Source organism: Pundamilia nyererei, unplaced genomic scaffold, assembly GCF_000239375.1.
Source record: "Pundamilia nyererei isolate P.nyererei 1_Seehausen unplaced genomic scaffold, PunNye1.0 scaffold00011, whole genome shotgun sequence".
In the NCBI taxonomy this organism is placed as follows: Eukaryota; Metazoa; Chordata; class Actinopteri; order Cichliformes; family Cichlidae; genus Pundamilia; species Pundamilia nyererei.
Genome location: NW_005187412.1, coordinates 871,814 through 887,548, shown reverse-complemented (window position 1 = coordinate 887,548; position 15,735 = coordinate 871,814). Strand labels below are relative to the sequence as shown.

Here is a 15,735-nt window from a genome sequence, read left to right as displayed (position 1 = left end):
TAATAATAATAATAATAATAATAATAATAATAATAATAATAATAATAATCTAGTTTTTCATTGTAACAAGGCTCAAACGGGACACCTGAAGTGAAATGGGACGGGATGGGGTAACTCAAACGATCTAGACACGATTATAGGAGGACGGCCCTTTTAGGCCCAGGCACTAAGGATACCTATGATCGGGCGCCGGCACGGTCGACTATTGATAGAACTTTAAGGGTTATGATATCGGTGAGGTTGCTGATGAAATATCCCCCTGATTAATAGAGGACTCTGTTGTAACGGGCTGACATATGGTAGGCGAGGCAGCTGGGGATGGTACCTCAGGCATCCCCTACGGCCATTAACATATTAGAGGCTATTGTGCAGGCAGACAGTCCGACTTCATCCAGAGCCCCTGTGCAGAGAGACAGCACCCCAGAGCTGTTTGATATAGGCTTTCAATAATGTATTACTCTTCAATCCGCCAACGGAGCTGTTCGTGGTGCTGAAATGATTGCCATGTGGCGTGTGCGGTGCTGCGCGTGGAGTATGTTCAGTGCCAGCGGTGTTGCGTTACTCTCAGTAGATAGTATGAGGTGGTGAAACTTTTAAGCCATTGTGTATACATATACACACACATACACACACACACACACACATATATATATATATAGATATATAGATATATATATAACAGCTGTACTATTTCGTAACAATGCAACAAAAAGGACTCTGTGATAGCGGCAACCTCTAACAGGAAATTTGCAATATCACTTAATGAGCAAATAGCTTTTTTTTTTGCTTTTTTTTTTACATTTCATTCATTCTTTTCTTTTTTCCTAGAAAGTCTGTGTCTCGAAAGAACAGCGTTTGGAAAAATATTCTCACAACGAAAACAAATTTCTTATTATTTTTTTCACAATTTTCCTCAATTTTTAAATTAGATTTACAAAATTATGTTTTACAGAATTGAACGAATGAAGTAGTGGAATAAGGCTAGCAGTGGGGAACGCCACGAAGCAGGCCTGTTACAATTTAAATGGGAAAGCAATTGCAGAAGAAAAAATATATATATTTTCATTCAAAATGACATACGTCTATGCTAATCTTTAAAAAAGAAAAAAAAGTTACAAATGACCAACAAAATTTCTTAAAAATTCAACAAAAAAGTATTTTACTTACGTTAAGGATTCGCTGTCTTCTGTCCGTGTAGCCAAAAGCTAAAGAAAAGCAATAAAGAGCAGCTTTCTCTGCTATTTAACAGCGACTTCCTTCATCCGCCTGCTTCCCCTGAAACCCCCGAAAGCTGTCTGAAAATATTGCATTTTATATCAGCAAATCGCGATTAATATTGCATTACATGCTCTTAAAAATTCCTCTTTATGAATGCAGCCGAACGTGAAGCCCCACAAAAAAAAATTGATATACCCTATCTGCAAGTTAGGAGTGAACAGAAATATCTGGAGAGGGTAGAGGTCACACAGTGGTCATTTTTAAAAAGAAAATCAACTTTTCTTTTTCTTTTTTCCCCTCTCTCTCATTCTCTCTCTCTCTCTCTCACCCTCTTTCTCTCTCTATCGTCTCTCTCTCTCTCTCTCTCGCTCTGTCTTGTGTCAGTGCTCAGTTATTCTACATTAAAACTTCATTAAATGTTGATTGTTGGGCCTGTGTCAATATAGGAAGAAAACTTTTTCCTTTAACAGCCTATTACTTATTAATTCATCCTATTTTATGTTCAGATGTTTAAATAAAAGGTAAGGACAACTAAAATACAGCCTCGCAATTTACTTACTATACCAAATAAATACTATAATATAGAAAAAATAAACAAACATTTGAAGTAAAACTTATATTAGTTTATATAATAATAATAATAATAATAATAATAATAATAATAATAATAATAATAATAATAATAATAATAATAGAGAAACTAACGGCGCAAAAATGTAAAATTATACGTATCTAACTTTCAAAAGTTAAACTTTAAACTTTAATATTATCCTCTAAAATTAGGCAAATGTATATACAACCATTATAATGAGTTTTATATCGCTGATTAGAATAAAGCTACGCCATTTAAAACCATACCAAACGCTTTATCACGTGGCCATAGTAATGCGTTAAACTATTGCACCAGCAGTAACCTTGATAATCGTGTGCCGTGCAGGCCGAATCACAACCAGGAAAAGCACAGTTTTCTTTCTTTGATTTATTAGAAGATTGCTGGAACACACCTCCCTGTTGGATTTGGCTTACAGGATGAATAGTACCAATGAAAGTAAGAGGACAACAGAGGAGAGTGGAGAAGTTGTGAAAGAGGGAAGGAGACAGTGGGACATTTTCTCCATGATGCACATGTCGCCGCAGTTTTTGTAAACATACTTTTGTGCACAAAGTAAAATATTACTTACACAACGTTTCCGTAACAGTTAACACGACAAACAACGTGGTGATCTCAATGTGAAAACAGGCATTAAACAGTGACTTACACCATCCACAAAATAAGGTCTAGCAGTAGACAACTCTGCTGTAGGCTATGCAGTGATTCTTCTTCCAATGCATAGAGTGTTTGCACTGCAAACTGAAACACATGAAAGAACGAAAAACCCCTTTTATTGATTGCGATCTCTCCTTAATGATGTAGACAGAGCTATCATGCTCTGGTCTGTCTGAAACTTTTCCCAGTGATGCCAATGGTGCAGGTAGACCCCCTCCCCCTTATTAATTTTGTTTCCAGAATACAGGAGCTCACCTCTGGTAAGTGATAAAGTGATGTCTGTATATACAAACGCATTTCGACATAGCCGATCTAGAAACCTAAAGGGTCCTTTGTGCAAATTCAAAATAAATATATCTGCAGATGTGACAGCCCACACAGGCTAAATTACTTCCCGTGAATTAGGATTTCATGCAGGCCTGAAAAATAATTATTTTTCCGATAGCCATAAAAAGTTTGCAACTAAATTTCAGTTCGTAGCAGCCTCCAAATAAGAATAAATGAACGGATGAATAAATGAACAGTCATGACTTAGTCTATATCAACGACAGAAAAGATCAAACCCAAACCACATTTAACAATCAGTGAGGTAATTCGTAAATGGCTATACTTCAAAATAACAGGCCTATTCGGAGAAAATAACTCGCTATAGTATCGAGCAAATTACCTCTTTCCACAAGTTTTTTTCTTTTGTTTTCTTTTATTTAAAAGGCAATGTCGACGTCGCTAAACTTTTCCCTGGTAACATCTGAGCCAAGTTTGTGTAATCTGTTATTTGCATACTTCACATTCACCGATAACGTGAAAATAAACAGGATATATGAAGCCTCATAAAATGGGTATCTAAAGTCCATTGTGCACCAGCGTGTAAAATCGCTGGAGACAAAAGACTGAAAATGGTGTCTCGGTGTCCCTTGGTCCCCAAATTCAGTCACACAACTTTTTTTTTTTTTACTTTTTTTTAACTTCTCTTCCTCGCCCATCAGTGAGCCGCGGAAAATTTCAACCGCTTCTGCTTCTGTCTTTGGTTACAAAACCACACTCGTACCACATTTTTTTTCAGGTCCAACTTTTCAGCTATAGCTGCTATTTTCTCAGACGACGGTCGAGGTTGTACAGCGAAGTAAGCCTCCAAAGACCTCTTTTCTGGGGCTGCTATCGAGGTCCTCTTGCGTTTCTTTTCTCCTCCGTTGAAAATGTCAGGTTTGCTCATTTTTTCCCTTTGGGCCCCCTCGGCCTCTTCTAGCCAGGCCTGGAGGATGGGTTTGAGCGCAATCATGTTGTTGTGGGAGAGAGTTAAAGACTCGAATCGACAAATTGTACTTTGGCTCAGTGATCCAACGCCGGGGATTTTGAGATTAGCCAAAGCGCTGCCCACGTCCGCCTGTGTCACCCCCAGCTTGATCCTCCGCTGTTTGAAGCGCTCCGCGAAAGCCTCCAGCTCCCTTGGGTCTGTGTCCGAGTCATTAATGGAGGGAAGTCCGTTGTTTGTGAGCCCAGGGCCGCCTTGACCTCCCCCGTGATGGCCCGGTAAGAGCCCGTGGTGGGTGAGAGGTGAGTTCATGCTCATAGCTTGGTGGGAGAGGTGACTCAAACCGTGCATGTGAGAGTGCGGGTGAGCAGAGGTGGAGATGAGCCCACCACCGCCACCTCCGCCGCCACCGCCACCTCCGCCGCCCGCCACGTCGTGCGCACTGGACATTAAGCTGAGAGATGGCGAGCTGATGTGGTCCATAATGTCCGGTGGCTCCAGGTTCTGGTGGTGGTGGTGGTGATGGTGATGATGGTGGTGGGCTAGTGGCACGGTGGATGTCGACGAGCATGGCACCGTGCTCATCGTGTGGTAGGTGGCGTCGGGCTTGAACGGGTGCGTCTTGCCCTGGGACACGGCGATGTCCACGGCCGCCAAAGCCTCAGCCCGAGCCAGCAGCGTCTCATCCAGGCTTGCAAATATGTTACTCTGTAACTGCAAAAGGGGGGGGATAAAGGGGATAAAAAAAGAAAGACAGAAAGAAAGAGAGGGGGAGAATGAAGGTTTTCAAAGTGAGTAAGAAATGGGAAAGGACGTGAAGAAAAAAGGAAGGCGACAGGAAAAAAAAAAGAAAAAAGTATAAATGAATCTGTCAGTCGGGACTTTTGGCGACACATAACAGAGTCGGAGTATTCCTTCAGAAGCGGCAAGTCATAAAAATTAATACAAAAACAGTAAAGCCCGGCGTTGCGTGAGCATGCTTTCAAAAAGATCACAGACTCTTCCAGTGATTGCTGTGGAATACATGAAAAAAACATTAAGTGCGCGTCTTGGCTGAATGTGCCTTGGAGCAGCCCTTGTTATTAGGCACAGACAGCGCTCAGTGCTGCAAGCAGCTTAGGCAAGTAACAAAAAAAGAAGAAGAAAAAAACAAGGACAAAGCGAAAGTTTTCGGGGATGGTTTACCTGTGGAGTTTGCAGACAGGCTCTCCTTATAGCTTCCGAGCTGGAATGCAGGGTGGTGTACTTGTGTTCGGGTAAAGAGGGATGCATGGCGAAGTGCGGCTGTTTGCTGTTCATGGACATCATCTTGGCGAGCTTCTCCAATTAAAGTGCACGGAAAGAAGGGGGATAACGGCTACAAGAGCTAGAAAACAATCACAGACACAGAGTGATCCTTTGCCTATCCAGTAATGACGCAGTGTAGTTCGCTGTATAGTGCGCCGAGTGCAGCCTTGAGCCCGGAGATCACAGAGATGCCTGCAGTCTCTCAGACGCACTTATCTGTCTACTGTTTCCCACTGCTGGGGATGAGAGAGGCTCTTACACCTGAGCGCCTCAGATCTCGTCAAGCCCGTGCTCGGCTGCTCTCGCGAGACATAAACTGCCAGAACAGTGAACAGGCTGACAGATAAAAACTGCTCACAGGGCAGGCAATAACATCTGGAGACTGGATGCCTGCGTTTTTTAAGGGCTCACTCCTCTCCTCCCAGCCACAGAACCTCGCCGTTCCCAGTGCCTGTAGGCCTTATCTTTTAACTGGAGGCCGAATAATATTGACTTTATGCCGCAGAATTGAGCATCTGTCTATTTTAGGCTGGACGTCTGATTTCAAAAAGTTGTTTCCAATCGAGTATTAGGGAAAATATACACACAAAAACACGAGGTCTATATTTAATATGAAATTAATAAATAAGCCATTTTAAGCTTGTAGGCATCGGTATAGACATATTAAACAATTTTAATAATGTGTTTTTTGTTGTAAAAGTTGTGTGGTTTTCCAGTAGTTCTTGGCCCACAGTCCCATTTCTCATATTAACCCTTGGAAATACTGACACCGCCCCCTTTATCATTAGAGCCCATCATCGCCAGATGAGCACTAAACAAATTGATTTAATACACCAGTGTAACCTTGTACACAGTCTTTACCTAAATTAATTAATCCCAATGAATTAACACTTCATTTATTCAAACCACAACGGCTCCCCAATTAAAATTTCATGCAGCGATTAGAGGTATGTGAAATATACACGATATCGTTAAATTTGCATAATAAATAAGGCGCTTTCTGCGCCAATGGATTTAGTGTGCGTGGGGTCTCTAATGTGCGTCGTTACAGGCAGCATGTTTTGCAGTGTTGGTTCCACTTTCAGTGGCGACAAATTTATTACTGGTTTAATGTGTTGCAAAATTACCAGCAAAAATAGAAAAAATATGGACAGTGTGAGGGAAAAAAAACAAATGTAACTGGTACACAACATATTAATCCCCAATGCCAGTGATGAGTTACTGGACCAGGCAATGCAAACCATACAGAAAGGCAAAATTAATTTTCATAATTTTTTGACTATTTAATGCATTCCCGTTTCATTTCCTAATATACATTACAACTACTAATTCAGCAATTTTTAATGACAGTCATATTCATCTGTCTTCAGTATTACAAGCCATTAGAAAGTCCAAAGACCACATTAGCAGAATACAGAAAACAAGGCTGAAGGTATACTTGGAAAATGTCTCAGCCCCAACTACAGTAGAACAAAACAGCATGGGTTAGGACTACAATGCGATCACCAGTGTGATCAGTGTGCATTAGCACATCACTAATGAGGCCTACAAGCACACTGCACAAAAACTATGACATTCCTATCTCGTTTTAGCTTAATTCTTGTAATATTACAAGAGACAAATAACAATAAGTTACACCCTAGCATCACACAATCACCATAACACTGTACCAAGAGTAGTGCACCAGGAACACATGTTTGTTTTGACATTTTTCACATGAGCTTTGAATGTTTGGTGGGACTGCTTATGGTAAAGGGACTGTGGGACTTTCTCTTTATTGGCTGACTGCTGTTCAGCGTGTGTCTGTCTCTTGTTGTGCTCACAGGCTGACCAGCAGTGTAGCCAGAGGAGGAAGAGGAGGGGTTTACAAGATCATGATCTTGGCTTGCTGGAAAGCCAGAGGGACCGGCCTTATTCTCATCCGAAGGATCAAACAGCAAATCAAAAGATAGCTCTTCGGTGTGAGAGGCCCCTCCACAGACGCCACTCTTTCTACCAGAGACTAATGCAGCACAACCTTCTTCTGCTGAACCTTTTGGAGTTTCTTTGTCGTTCAAGATGCTCTCCTTATTGTCACAAGGTTGGTGATTGTTATGCTTGTTGTGCGTCACTGGTTTACCAGCATGGCTTGACAAGGCATTAGGGAATGTTTGAGGCTCTGGAACTAGGGTGTTGTCCATATCTGTGGAAAGACAGGAATCAACAGAGAGCCCTGGACTACAGGAACTCTCACCCTCCAGCATCATGGAGTCCAACTCTGAGATTTTGTTCAGGTAGGCCACATCCATACAGGCCTCACTGGACATGTGGAAACTATCTGACTCATCAACCACAAAATTAGTGGATCCCTTGATAGAGCTTCCTTTACTTGAACCTGTACATGACTGGTCAGAGTTGGATTTGTCCCAGCCTGCCCAGAAGACAGACTTTGAGGGCTCCAAGTCATTTGGAGGCAAGCCTTTGGGGAATTTCTCAACACTGTTGAATTGGTTCTCCAGTGTGGTACTGCTCTTATCAGGACTGGGAACCTCTTCAAAATCAAGCCTCCTTAGATAAGACCCAGGTTTAAATGCAACTTTCTTCTCACGGATGCCTGGGCTTCTCAGAGTCAGGGAGCGGAAAGCAGATGATGGAGTACTGGGCAAAAAGTCAGAGGAGGTGCCTTCCGAGGCCTCGTTTTTCTGCTTTCCTGTCAGATTTTTACTGAAATCTTTGTGATCTGCGGATGGCATCAACATCAAACTGTGATTTCTAGAAAATGTGCCACATTCTGCCTCTGGATTGCTGCAGATCAACTTCCTCTCATTGTCACTCAAGCTTCTCATCATCATGTTGACTTTCTGCTGCTTTGTGAGAGTTTCCTTAGCAGCCTTGCAACTCCCACACGCTTCCTGCACTTCAAGAGATTTCTTCTCAGACACCCTGATCCGACTCTCCAGCTCATCAATGTACTGGTCACTGCGCTCAAGAGCCCTTTTCAAGTGGTCCACATCGCGCTGATACTGCTGAATTTTAGCTTCCAGTGCTGCGACTGTGTATCGGCCAAACCTGGCGACAGATCATTTAGTATTTAATTTAGAACAGAAAATTCAACACACCATTTTTTTTTTGTTAATCTTTGAAATGTAGTCTATTTAAAAAAAAATCAAATGTAGAAACTCAACAAAAACTGAGATATAAATAAAAACAACCTTACATTTTTCTTTTGGGGAGAAAAAGATTGTAAATGGCGATTTCACAGAAAAAAAAAAGGGCATCTATGTCACATAGGAGTGACTAATGTCAGCCTGGCTCTGGCTACAACATGAATCAAAAACTCAGTATTCAACATGCAAATCCTCATTATTAAAACAGAAGTAATCATTTTAAAATCTATAATAACAACCCAGTAAGCCAAGAACACATTATTACTAGAAGATGCTTAGCAGCAAGAGTGGCTGCAAGAGTGGACCTTATCGACTAATGGCAGCAATTGAGTATTACAATGAGAAAAAAACCAAGGTTCCTCAATTGCAAAATTGACATAGAATAATATTTTTATCTTAACTGTGACTTAAGAAACCCACAAAGGTAGTTATTTACAAAACCTTGCATTGATTTGTAAGTCATCGTATCTTTAATCAAACTCCGGGCTTGGCAGATGTGAGCTTCTTGGTGGTTATGGAAAAGTATTACAGTTTAGGATGCATATGTGCTCAAGCACTTCTGTCTGACTGCGCCACCTTTATACTGCAGCAGCAACTCACACCCAAGCTGCATGCTGGGCTGTTTCTCAACCTACTATTTAGTCAATGGCGCAATGTGTGTTGCCCGTCTTCAGTCTGCTCTGATCTGGTCTTGCCTTCCAAAACGTTTCCTCGTCTCATTTGTACCATAGCTACTCCTAACGCGCTGGTGTTACACAAACAGAGGTGCCATCACAGTTCCAGTTGATCTGAGCTGGATTCCAAATTGACTTATTTTAACCTGCTTATGAAAGTGTGATTTTTTTGTGTGTGTGATTTTAAGACTATGCTCAAGTATAAACCTAAAAAGACTCTTAGATATTGAGGGCAAAGGTTATACATGATACTTACTTCTGAGGAGATCTGCTAGCCACCTCTGCTTTCAGTCTCATGTTTTCTTGCACAAGGTCGACATTTTGAGACCGCAATGTCTTATTTGCCTGAAGGTGGTAAAGTAAACATTATCAAAATATTTCTATTATTCCAAAAAAAAAAAAAACCAAAAACAGCAAGTTACATTATATGGACAAAAGTACTGGACCACACCTGTTAATCTCCATCTAATCTAATTCAAGTATTTTCAGTCCCATTGCCAGAGGTATATTTTAAAAAATACATACAAAATAAAGCACCTAGCCATGCAGAGTGCCTTTACAAACATTTCTGGGGAGAGCAAGAAAATAAAAAGAAATCGTAGAAAATTGAATTTGAGCGTGATACCATAACAGGATGCCACCACTGCAGGAAATCAGTTTGTGAAATTTCTTATTTCCTGCATATACAATCGGCACAAAATTTGTTTGACGTGGATTTCAATGGCTGAGCAGCTCCCACATGTGTAATATGTAGGTGGTACAGAATTTTTGTCCATATATTGTGTGGTAAAACAAGTAATCGAGCGCAATAAACTTCGAAGCAACATCCATTTAGCTTTACTTGGAATACAAGAATCAAGCAGGTAAAAAAAATAATACTACCAGAACGCTTTTCCTTATATAAAGTAATAAATCGGAATAATTACATGCAATTAATATGTCTACTTTCAACTGTTTCATTAAAACACTCTTTAGACAACTAAAATACCGAACAGTGAACTAACTGCATCTATCAGAAAACAGTGAATTCCTGCTTTAAGGGTCAATTTACTGAAACCTGTAATGTCCTAAATGTTACAGGCTTCATACCTCTTTGAGCTTATCCATGTCTTTCTTTACTTTATCACAGACATCTGTGGCTGCTCGCAGCTTGTTTGTCCACTCCTCCAGGACAAATGGAGCGACCCTTTGTTCATCCAGTTGCACTATATTAATGCTGCAGGGATCCAAAGCAGTCTTCAGTTGCTCCTCCAAGCTTTGATTTTTGGTTTTCAGCTCCTCGTTTTCTCTCATGAGCCCTTCAATTTCCTCCTGTTAGAGAGAGAGAAAAAAAATGAAAATATCATTTGGAAATAATGATATCGAGTGAGATACTAATACAGCTGTGATTATACTTTTATTAACTATTTTTTTCTAAACGGCTGTAAATAATAAACATAGGAAAGCATACTAAACATAACAGAGCACGTTAAACCAATACCTCATACTCGCGTAAAATTAATTCCCCTCTCGTTTTTCTGAGACATTTTCTCACAGAAGGACTATCACTGTGATCACCCTCATTTGTTCCTCCTGTAACACAAGCACACAAGTACAGTAAATGATTAACACAATAGACCACAAAACACATTTAAGTAATGTTCCAAGTAACATCAGCTGGCTTTTATGTGGCTTTGTTGTTACCTTAGCACAACATTACAGTAATAAAGAGGCAAGCGTAAAACTGAAGAACATTCAAGGCTTGAGGTGCTGCCATTTAAAATGCAGGCAAATTTATAGTGCACAGGGAAATTGTGACTGATTTTCACAAGAGAAGACCATCATTTGTAACATTCCTTTTAATAATTTGCTCACATGTTCTCTTTTTAGCACAAAGATTGTTTATTTGGTAAATACATCTTAAAAAAAAAAAACAAAAAAAAAAAAAAAACACAAGACCAAATTGGGTTAAAGGAAATCTCTAAAATGATTTATCTCTTTATTTTAATCTTTTCACACGTTCCTGTCTCACGTCTTTATGGTATAGCTTCAACAAGGTGCTGGAAATATTCCTCTGAGATTTTGGTCCATGTTGAAATGATAGCATCACACAGTTGCTGCAGGTTTGTTGACTGAACATCCATAATGTTAATCTCCCATTCCACCACTTCCGAAAGGCGGATTAAGATCTGGTGACTGTGAAGGCCATTTAAGTACAGTGAACTCATTGTAATGTTTGAGAAATCAGTCTGAGCTTTATGACATGGTGTGTTATCCTACTGAAAGCAGCCACCAGAAGATGAGTACTCTGTGAGTACTCAAAGTGGTGCACTTATCAGCAAAAACACTCAGGTAAGGCTGTGATGCTTAAACAATTCTCAGCTGATACTAGGAGAGTCAAAGTGTGTCAAGAAAATATCCTATTTGCATTTACACCAACGGCAGCCAGAACAGTTTATTCAAGGCAGGATGGATCCATTCATATTGTTTTCACCAAATTCTGACCTACCATCTAAATATCAAAGCAGAAGACTCGAGACTCAGCCAACAATTTCCCAGTCTTCTGCTGTCCCGCTGTGGTGAGCCCATATCAATTGTTGCCTCAGTTACTTATTCACAGCTGATAGGAGCGGCACCTGGTGTTTCATCCGTTTCAATGTTGGACTTATTGTGCATTCAGAGATGCTCTTCTTCACACCTTAGTTGTAGCAACTGGTTATTTGAATTACTGTTGCTTTCTTGTCAACTCTAAGCAGTCTGGTTTTTCATCTGATCTCTTGCATCATTATAGCATTTTTAATCAGGGAAAATGGGACTCACTGGATATTTTCTCTTTTTCAGACCATTCTCTATAAACCTTACAGATGTTTGCGTGGGAAAATCCCAGCAACCATGTTACATTTAAAGTCACTTAAATTACATTTTTCCCCATTCTGATGCTCTATTTGAACTTCACCAGGTTCGCTTGACCACATCTCTGAGTCTAAATGGATTGTGTTGCTCTCATGTAACTGATTAGATATAGATATATGCATTAGATAAATGCATCAACAAGTGTATCTAATCAAGTGGCCAAATGATTGATATTAAAATTCCAACGGTACAGGTGAAACAACTGCAATAATAAAGTCTTTGTTTTTGCAAGAAACAGCTCCGTGAATGACTGAAACAATCAAGTCTGAATCAAGTTTTTGGGGCTAAGCTTAGCTATATGTCTGCATGTCAGTGAGTACTGTCTGGTATTGTTACAAAGAAATCCAAACTGATCTGCCAACAAAAATAGAGAGTAAACGCTGGAAAACAGCAGGGTTGTATGATTAAAACTAAATACATAAAATTCATATATTCAAATATGCCTCGCACAAGTTCAAAGGAAACCTAAAACATTTATTTTTCAGTACAACTGTCTTAGATATATCACCTCGTGCTACCTTTGCCTGCATAAACTGTAGCCAGTTTGTTTTATGGATAAGGGAATACAGTTTTACAGACTGCAGGTAAGCCTGCAGTAAGAAAATCAACAGTTTTCCAATAAGCATTTGGAAAGGATGGATCCCCCAGCCCCTGTCAAACGCTTAAACACTGCAAACAATGCTTGCGTTCATAAAGGAGTTATTTTTATGCTGACTTACTCTGAAGCTGCAACAAGCAATCTCACTAAATATGATCCAACTTGCTTTATTAACTGAAATCGTCAACTTGGGGATATTACTAACAAAACAAACGTCACGGCTCATAGAAAGTTGCCTGCAAAACTTGAGGCCGTGCTTTGTTGGGAGCACAATGAAAAGAAGACTCAGCTGTGAGATGCTGCAGGCAGGCAGATCACCTCTTCTCTTCTGCTTCAAGCCTGCTTTCCTTTGTTTGCCCGCAACTACTCACCGATGATTTCCCTGCAGGGGTTCTCTGTTGTGATGGGGACTCTGCAGGTGGGACACTGGTTAGCTTTCTTTAACCACATTTCCATGCAGGATGAACAGAACACGTGGTGGTTGGAACAAATAACCGGCTGCCTAACCTGCACCGAGAAAAACACGAGCAAATTAACCCACTAGCACAACCAAACACAACAAACAACGGTCACCTCCGTTTAACTCATGTAGGAAACAGTTTGCCTAGTTTGTTTACCAAACCATAGGCGCTAACGAGGAGGTTAAAAAATCGAATGACGCTTACCTTTCCGAGGCATATCTGGCAGGAAATTGGCAGAGTGAGAGAGAGGGTAGATGCCTGGTAGTTCAGAGCCATTTTTCATTAAAAATGTAACTCACTTCCCTGAAGAGGTACAAATCTCCCACCAAACCGCTGCGTCGCGCGCCGAGCCTCGCAACTACAGAAACCCAGAGGGGTCAAAAGGCGGTACTTCGCGAAACAGGTACAGTTGCCCTTCACCCGTAATTTTATAATACTAAAATTATGTCTTCTTCACTGGGTTTGACAGTGAAGAAGACACACACAAGTATCTTGTTGTAATGTATTCTAGTCACGGCTAAACCAGGGCACAGTAGCTTTATCACTTGCCAGTGTTTAAGCAAACTATTGTTATTTTAAACTGGAAATAGAAAAGCGTTAGAAGTAATGTGGACTCTATTTGATAAATGTACGTCCAATATTGATGAAGGCGATAAAACCAGACATTACACCTGTCTGTGGTTCATTCAGTATTGTATATACATACTTTATACATTTTTTAAAAAGTATTTTCCTTCTTCTGACTTTATTTTGCATATTTGTCATGCTTACATGTTTTAGATTTCAGAGACGTTTTAATATCAGACAAACATAAACTAAGTTACTACAAAATTCAGTTTTAATTGATGAGTTATTAAGGGGAAAAACTATCCAAACCTACTTGGCACTATGGGAAAATTAACTGCCTGCTATCATAAATTAACTGTGATTAACCATTTTTTTAAACATGCTCATGTTCAGTTTCACTAGCCACTGCCAGGCCTGAATGCTGCCAGACCTGTTAAATACACCACTTAAATGGAACCTGTCTGATAAAGTTGACCAAAAAGGCTCACACAAAGGCTCATCTCACAGTATCCAAAAACATCTTGATGATCCCCAAGACATCTGGGATAATATTTGAACTGACAGGACAACAGTTGGAAGTTTAGAAGGTTTTATACCATTAAATGTGGCATAAAACTAACACAGCATTTCATAAAGAGAACATCACATCAACACTCTGCCTAACATGGTGGTGGTAGTGTCATGGTCTGGGACTGCTTCCAGTTCCATTGATGGAACCATGAATTCAGCTCTCTAACAAAAAACCTACAAAGAGAATGTCCATCCATCAGTTCACGCCCTGAAGTTCAAGTTCACTTGGACAGTGATCTAAAACGCAACGAGCGGGTTGACCTCTGAATAGCTTTAAAATAAGGTTTGGAGTGAGCTAATAAGAAGTCTGGACCCAAATCAGATTGAGATGCTTTGACAGGTCCTTGCTGCTTGAAAACCCTCTAGTGTGTTTGAATTAAAATAACTCTGCAAAGAAGAGTTGGCCAAAATTCCTCCACAGTGATGTGAAAGCTTCATTGACAGTTATTGCAGAGGCTTGATTGCAGTTCTAGGCGCCAAGGGTGGCACAATCAGTCATTAGGTTTCCGGGGGTAAATACTTTTTCACACAGAGCTAGGTAAGTTTGGATCTTTTTTTTCCTTAATAAATAAAGTCATAGTTTAAAAACTATGATTTTTTATTTTTTTTACACAGCTTATATTTGTCTGATATTAACCTCCTAAGACCCGAACTCTTTCATGGCATGCATGTTTCATTTCTCTTTGCTTTTTGGGCTGTTTGGGACCTGATGAATTTAAAAACAAAGAATTACCAGTTGCTGTTTTTTACTTGATTTTTGTTTCTGAGAAAAATTAGATCCACATATTAAATTTCGATAGAACAGTGACAGTATAATGTCCTCGTGAGTGGATAAGAGCAAAATTTTGGTCTAGACATCCCAAAATGTAATGTCCACATATGTGGACACCAGATCCTAGGAGGATAAAATCTGTTCCGCAAGAAAAAGAAATAAAAAGAAATCAGTAACATGGCAAATATGTTTTCACAGCTGTGTATACAAGATGGATGTGCCTTCCAGGCCTTAAAGATGAAACCACGGTTTAATAGCCTTAAACCTTTGTTGTGGCAATAAGGAGACCTCTCATCAGGTTTTAAACGAAGTCCAGTTGTACTAAAGTCTGTGGGAAAATGACAGTTTGGGTTCTCATGTCTGTGACCCCAGTAAACACTTTCAATCACTAGTTTCAGGTCTTATTAAATACATTATCTACACTATCTACAATATGTTTACCATTAGAGCCAGGAGGCCTATTGCTAAGTTGAGAGCAATCTGCTGGTGCCTTGATACAGTATCTTTACTTCACATAACAGTGTGTTTAAAGGATTCTTTTAAGGTTGTGCTTTATTAATTCCTTCTTTAGTTTGACATCATGGAAACCATGATGTCAAACTAAAGAAGAGAGATTTTAAAAATGCAATGTATTTTTTTTTACATATTACAAAACATGTTTTACAAATGTTTGTAAGAACTCACTGTGGAGACCCCAAGCAATGAGTCCTAATGACTTTAGGCCTAACAGAAATGCATTGATTATTGGTGCTCCAAATAGAGAGCTCATTTAAGAAAGCTTGTATGTGTTGAGGATCCATTGATGATTACAACAACAGTACTTAACTTTTTTTCACATATTATAGGTCTTCTGTCTGAATTAATACATTGGGGTTATCATCAATAATTAGTTGGGAAAGCAAACCCAATTTAACATATCATCATTTTTTTTCCATATAGTTTAAAACGTGATTTCCTATTTTCAAGTTTACTATGTTGTATTTGGGAAAGTTGCACATCACTGCATTTTGCAATGCAAATATGACCATGTG

General features: G+C 39.8%; 2 protein-coding genes across 2 annotated transcripts; both read right to left on the bottom strand.

Annotated features, from left to right (window-relative positions):
• Window positions 1-2,192: 2,192 nt before the first annotated feature.
• Window positions 2,193-5,237, bottom strand: pou4f1 (POU class 4 homeobox 1). The gene is made up of 2 exons (XM_005724168.1): window positions 4,923-5,237; window positions 2,193-4,451 (listed from the first exon to the last, which is right to left on the bottom strand). The coding sequence occupies exons 1-2, from the start codon at window positions 5,043-5,045 to the stop codon at window positions 3,468-3,470; spliced, it is 1,107 nt and encodes a 368-aa protein (XP_005724225.1). The 5' UTR covers window positions 5,046-5,237; the 3' UTR covers window positions 2,193-3,467.
• Window positions 5,238-6,282: 1,045 nt separating this feature from the next.
• obi1 (ORC ubiquitin ligase 1) lies at window positions 6,283-13,178 on the bottom strand. The gene is made up of 6 exons (XM_005724167.2): window positions 13,000-13,178; window positions 12,706-12,841; window positions 10,325-10,416; window positions 9,934-10,155; window positions 9,101-9,189; window positions 6,283-8,072 (listed from the first exon to the last, which is right to left on the bottom strand). Exons 1-6 carry the CDS (start codon window positions 13,069-13,071, stop codon window positions 6,737-6,739), a joined length of 1,947 nt encoding a protein of 648 aa, XP_005724224.1. The 5' UTR covers window positions 13,072-13,178; the 3' UTR covers window positions 6,283-6,736.
• Window positions 13,179-15,735: the final 2,557 nt, after the last annotated feature.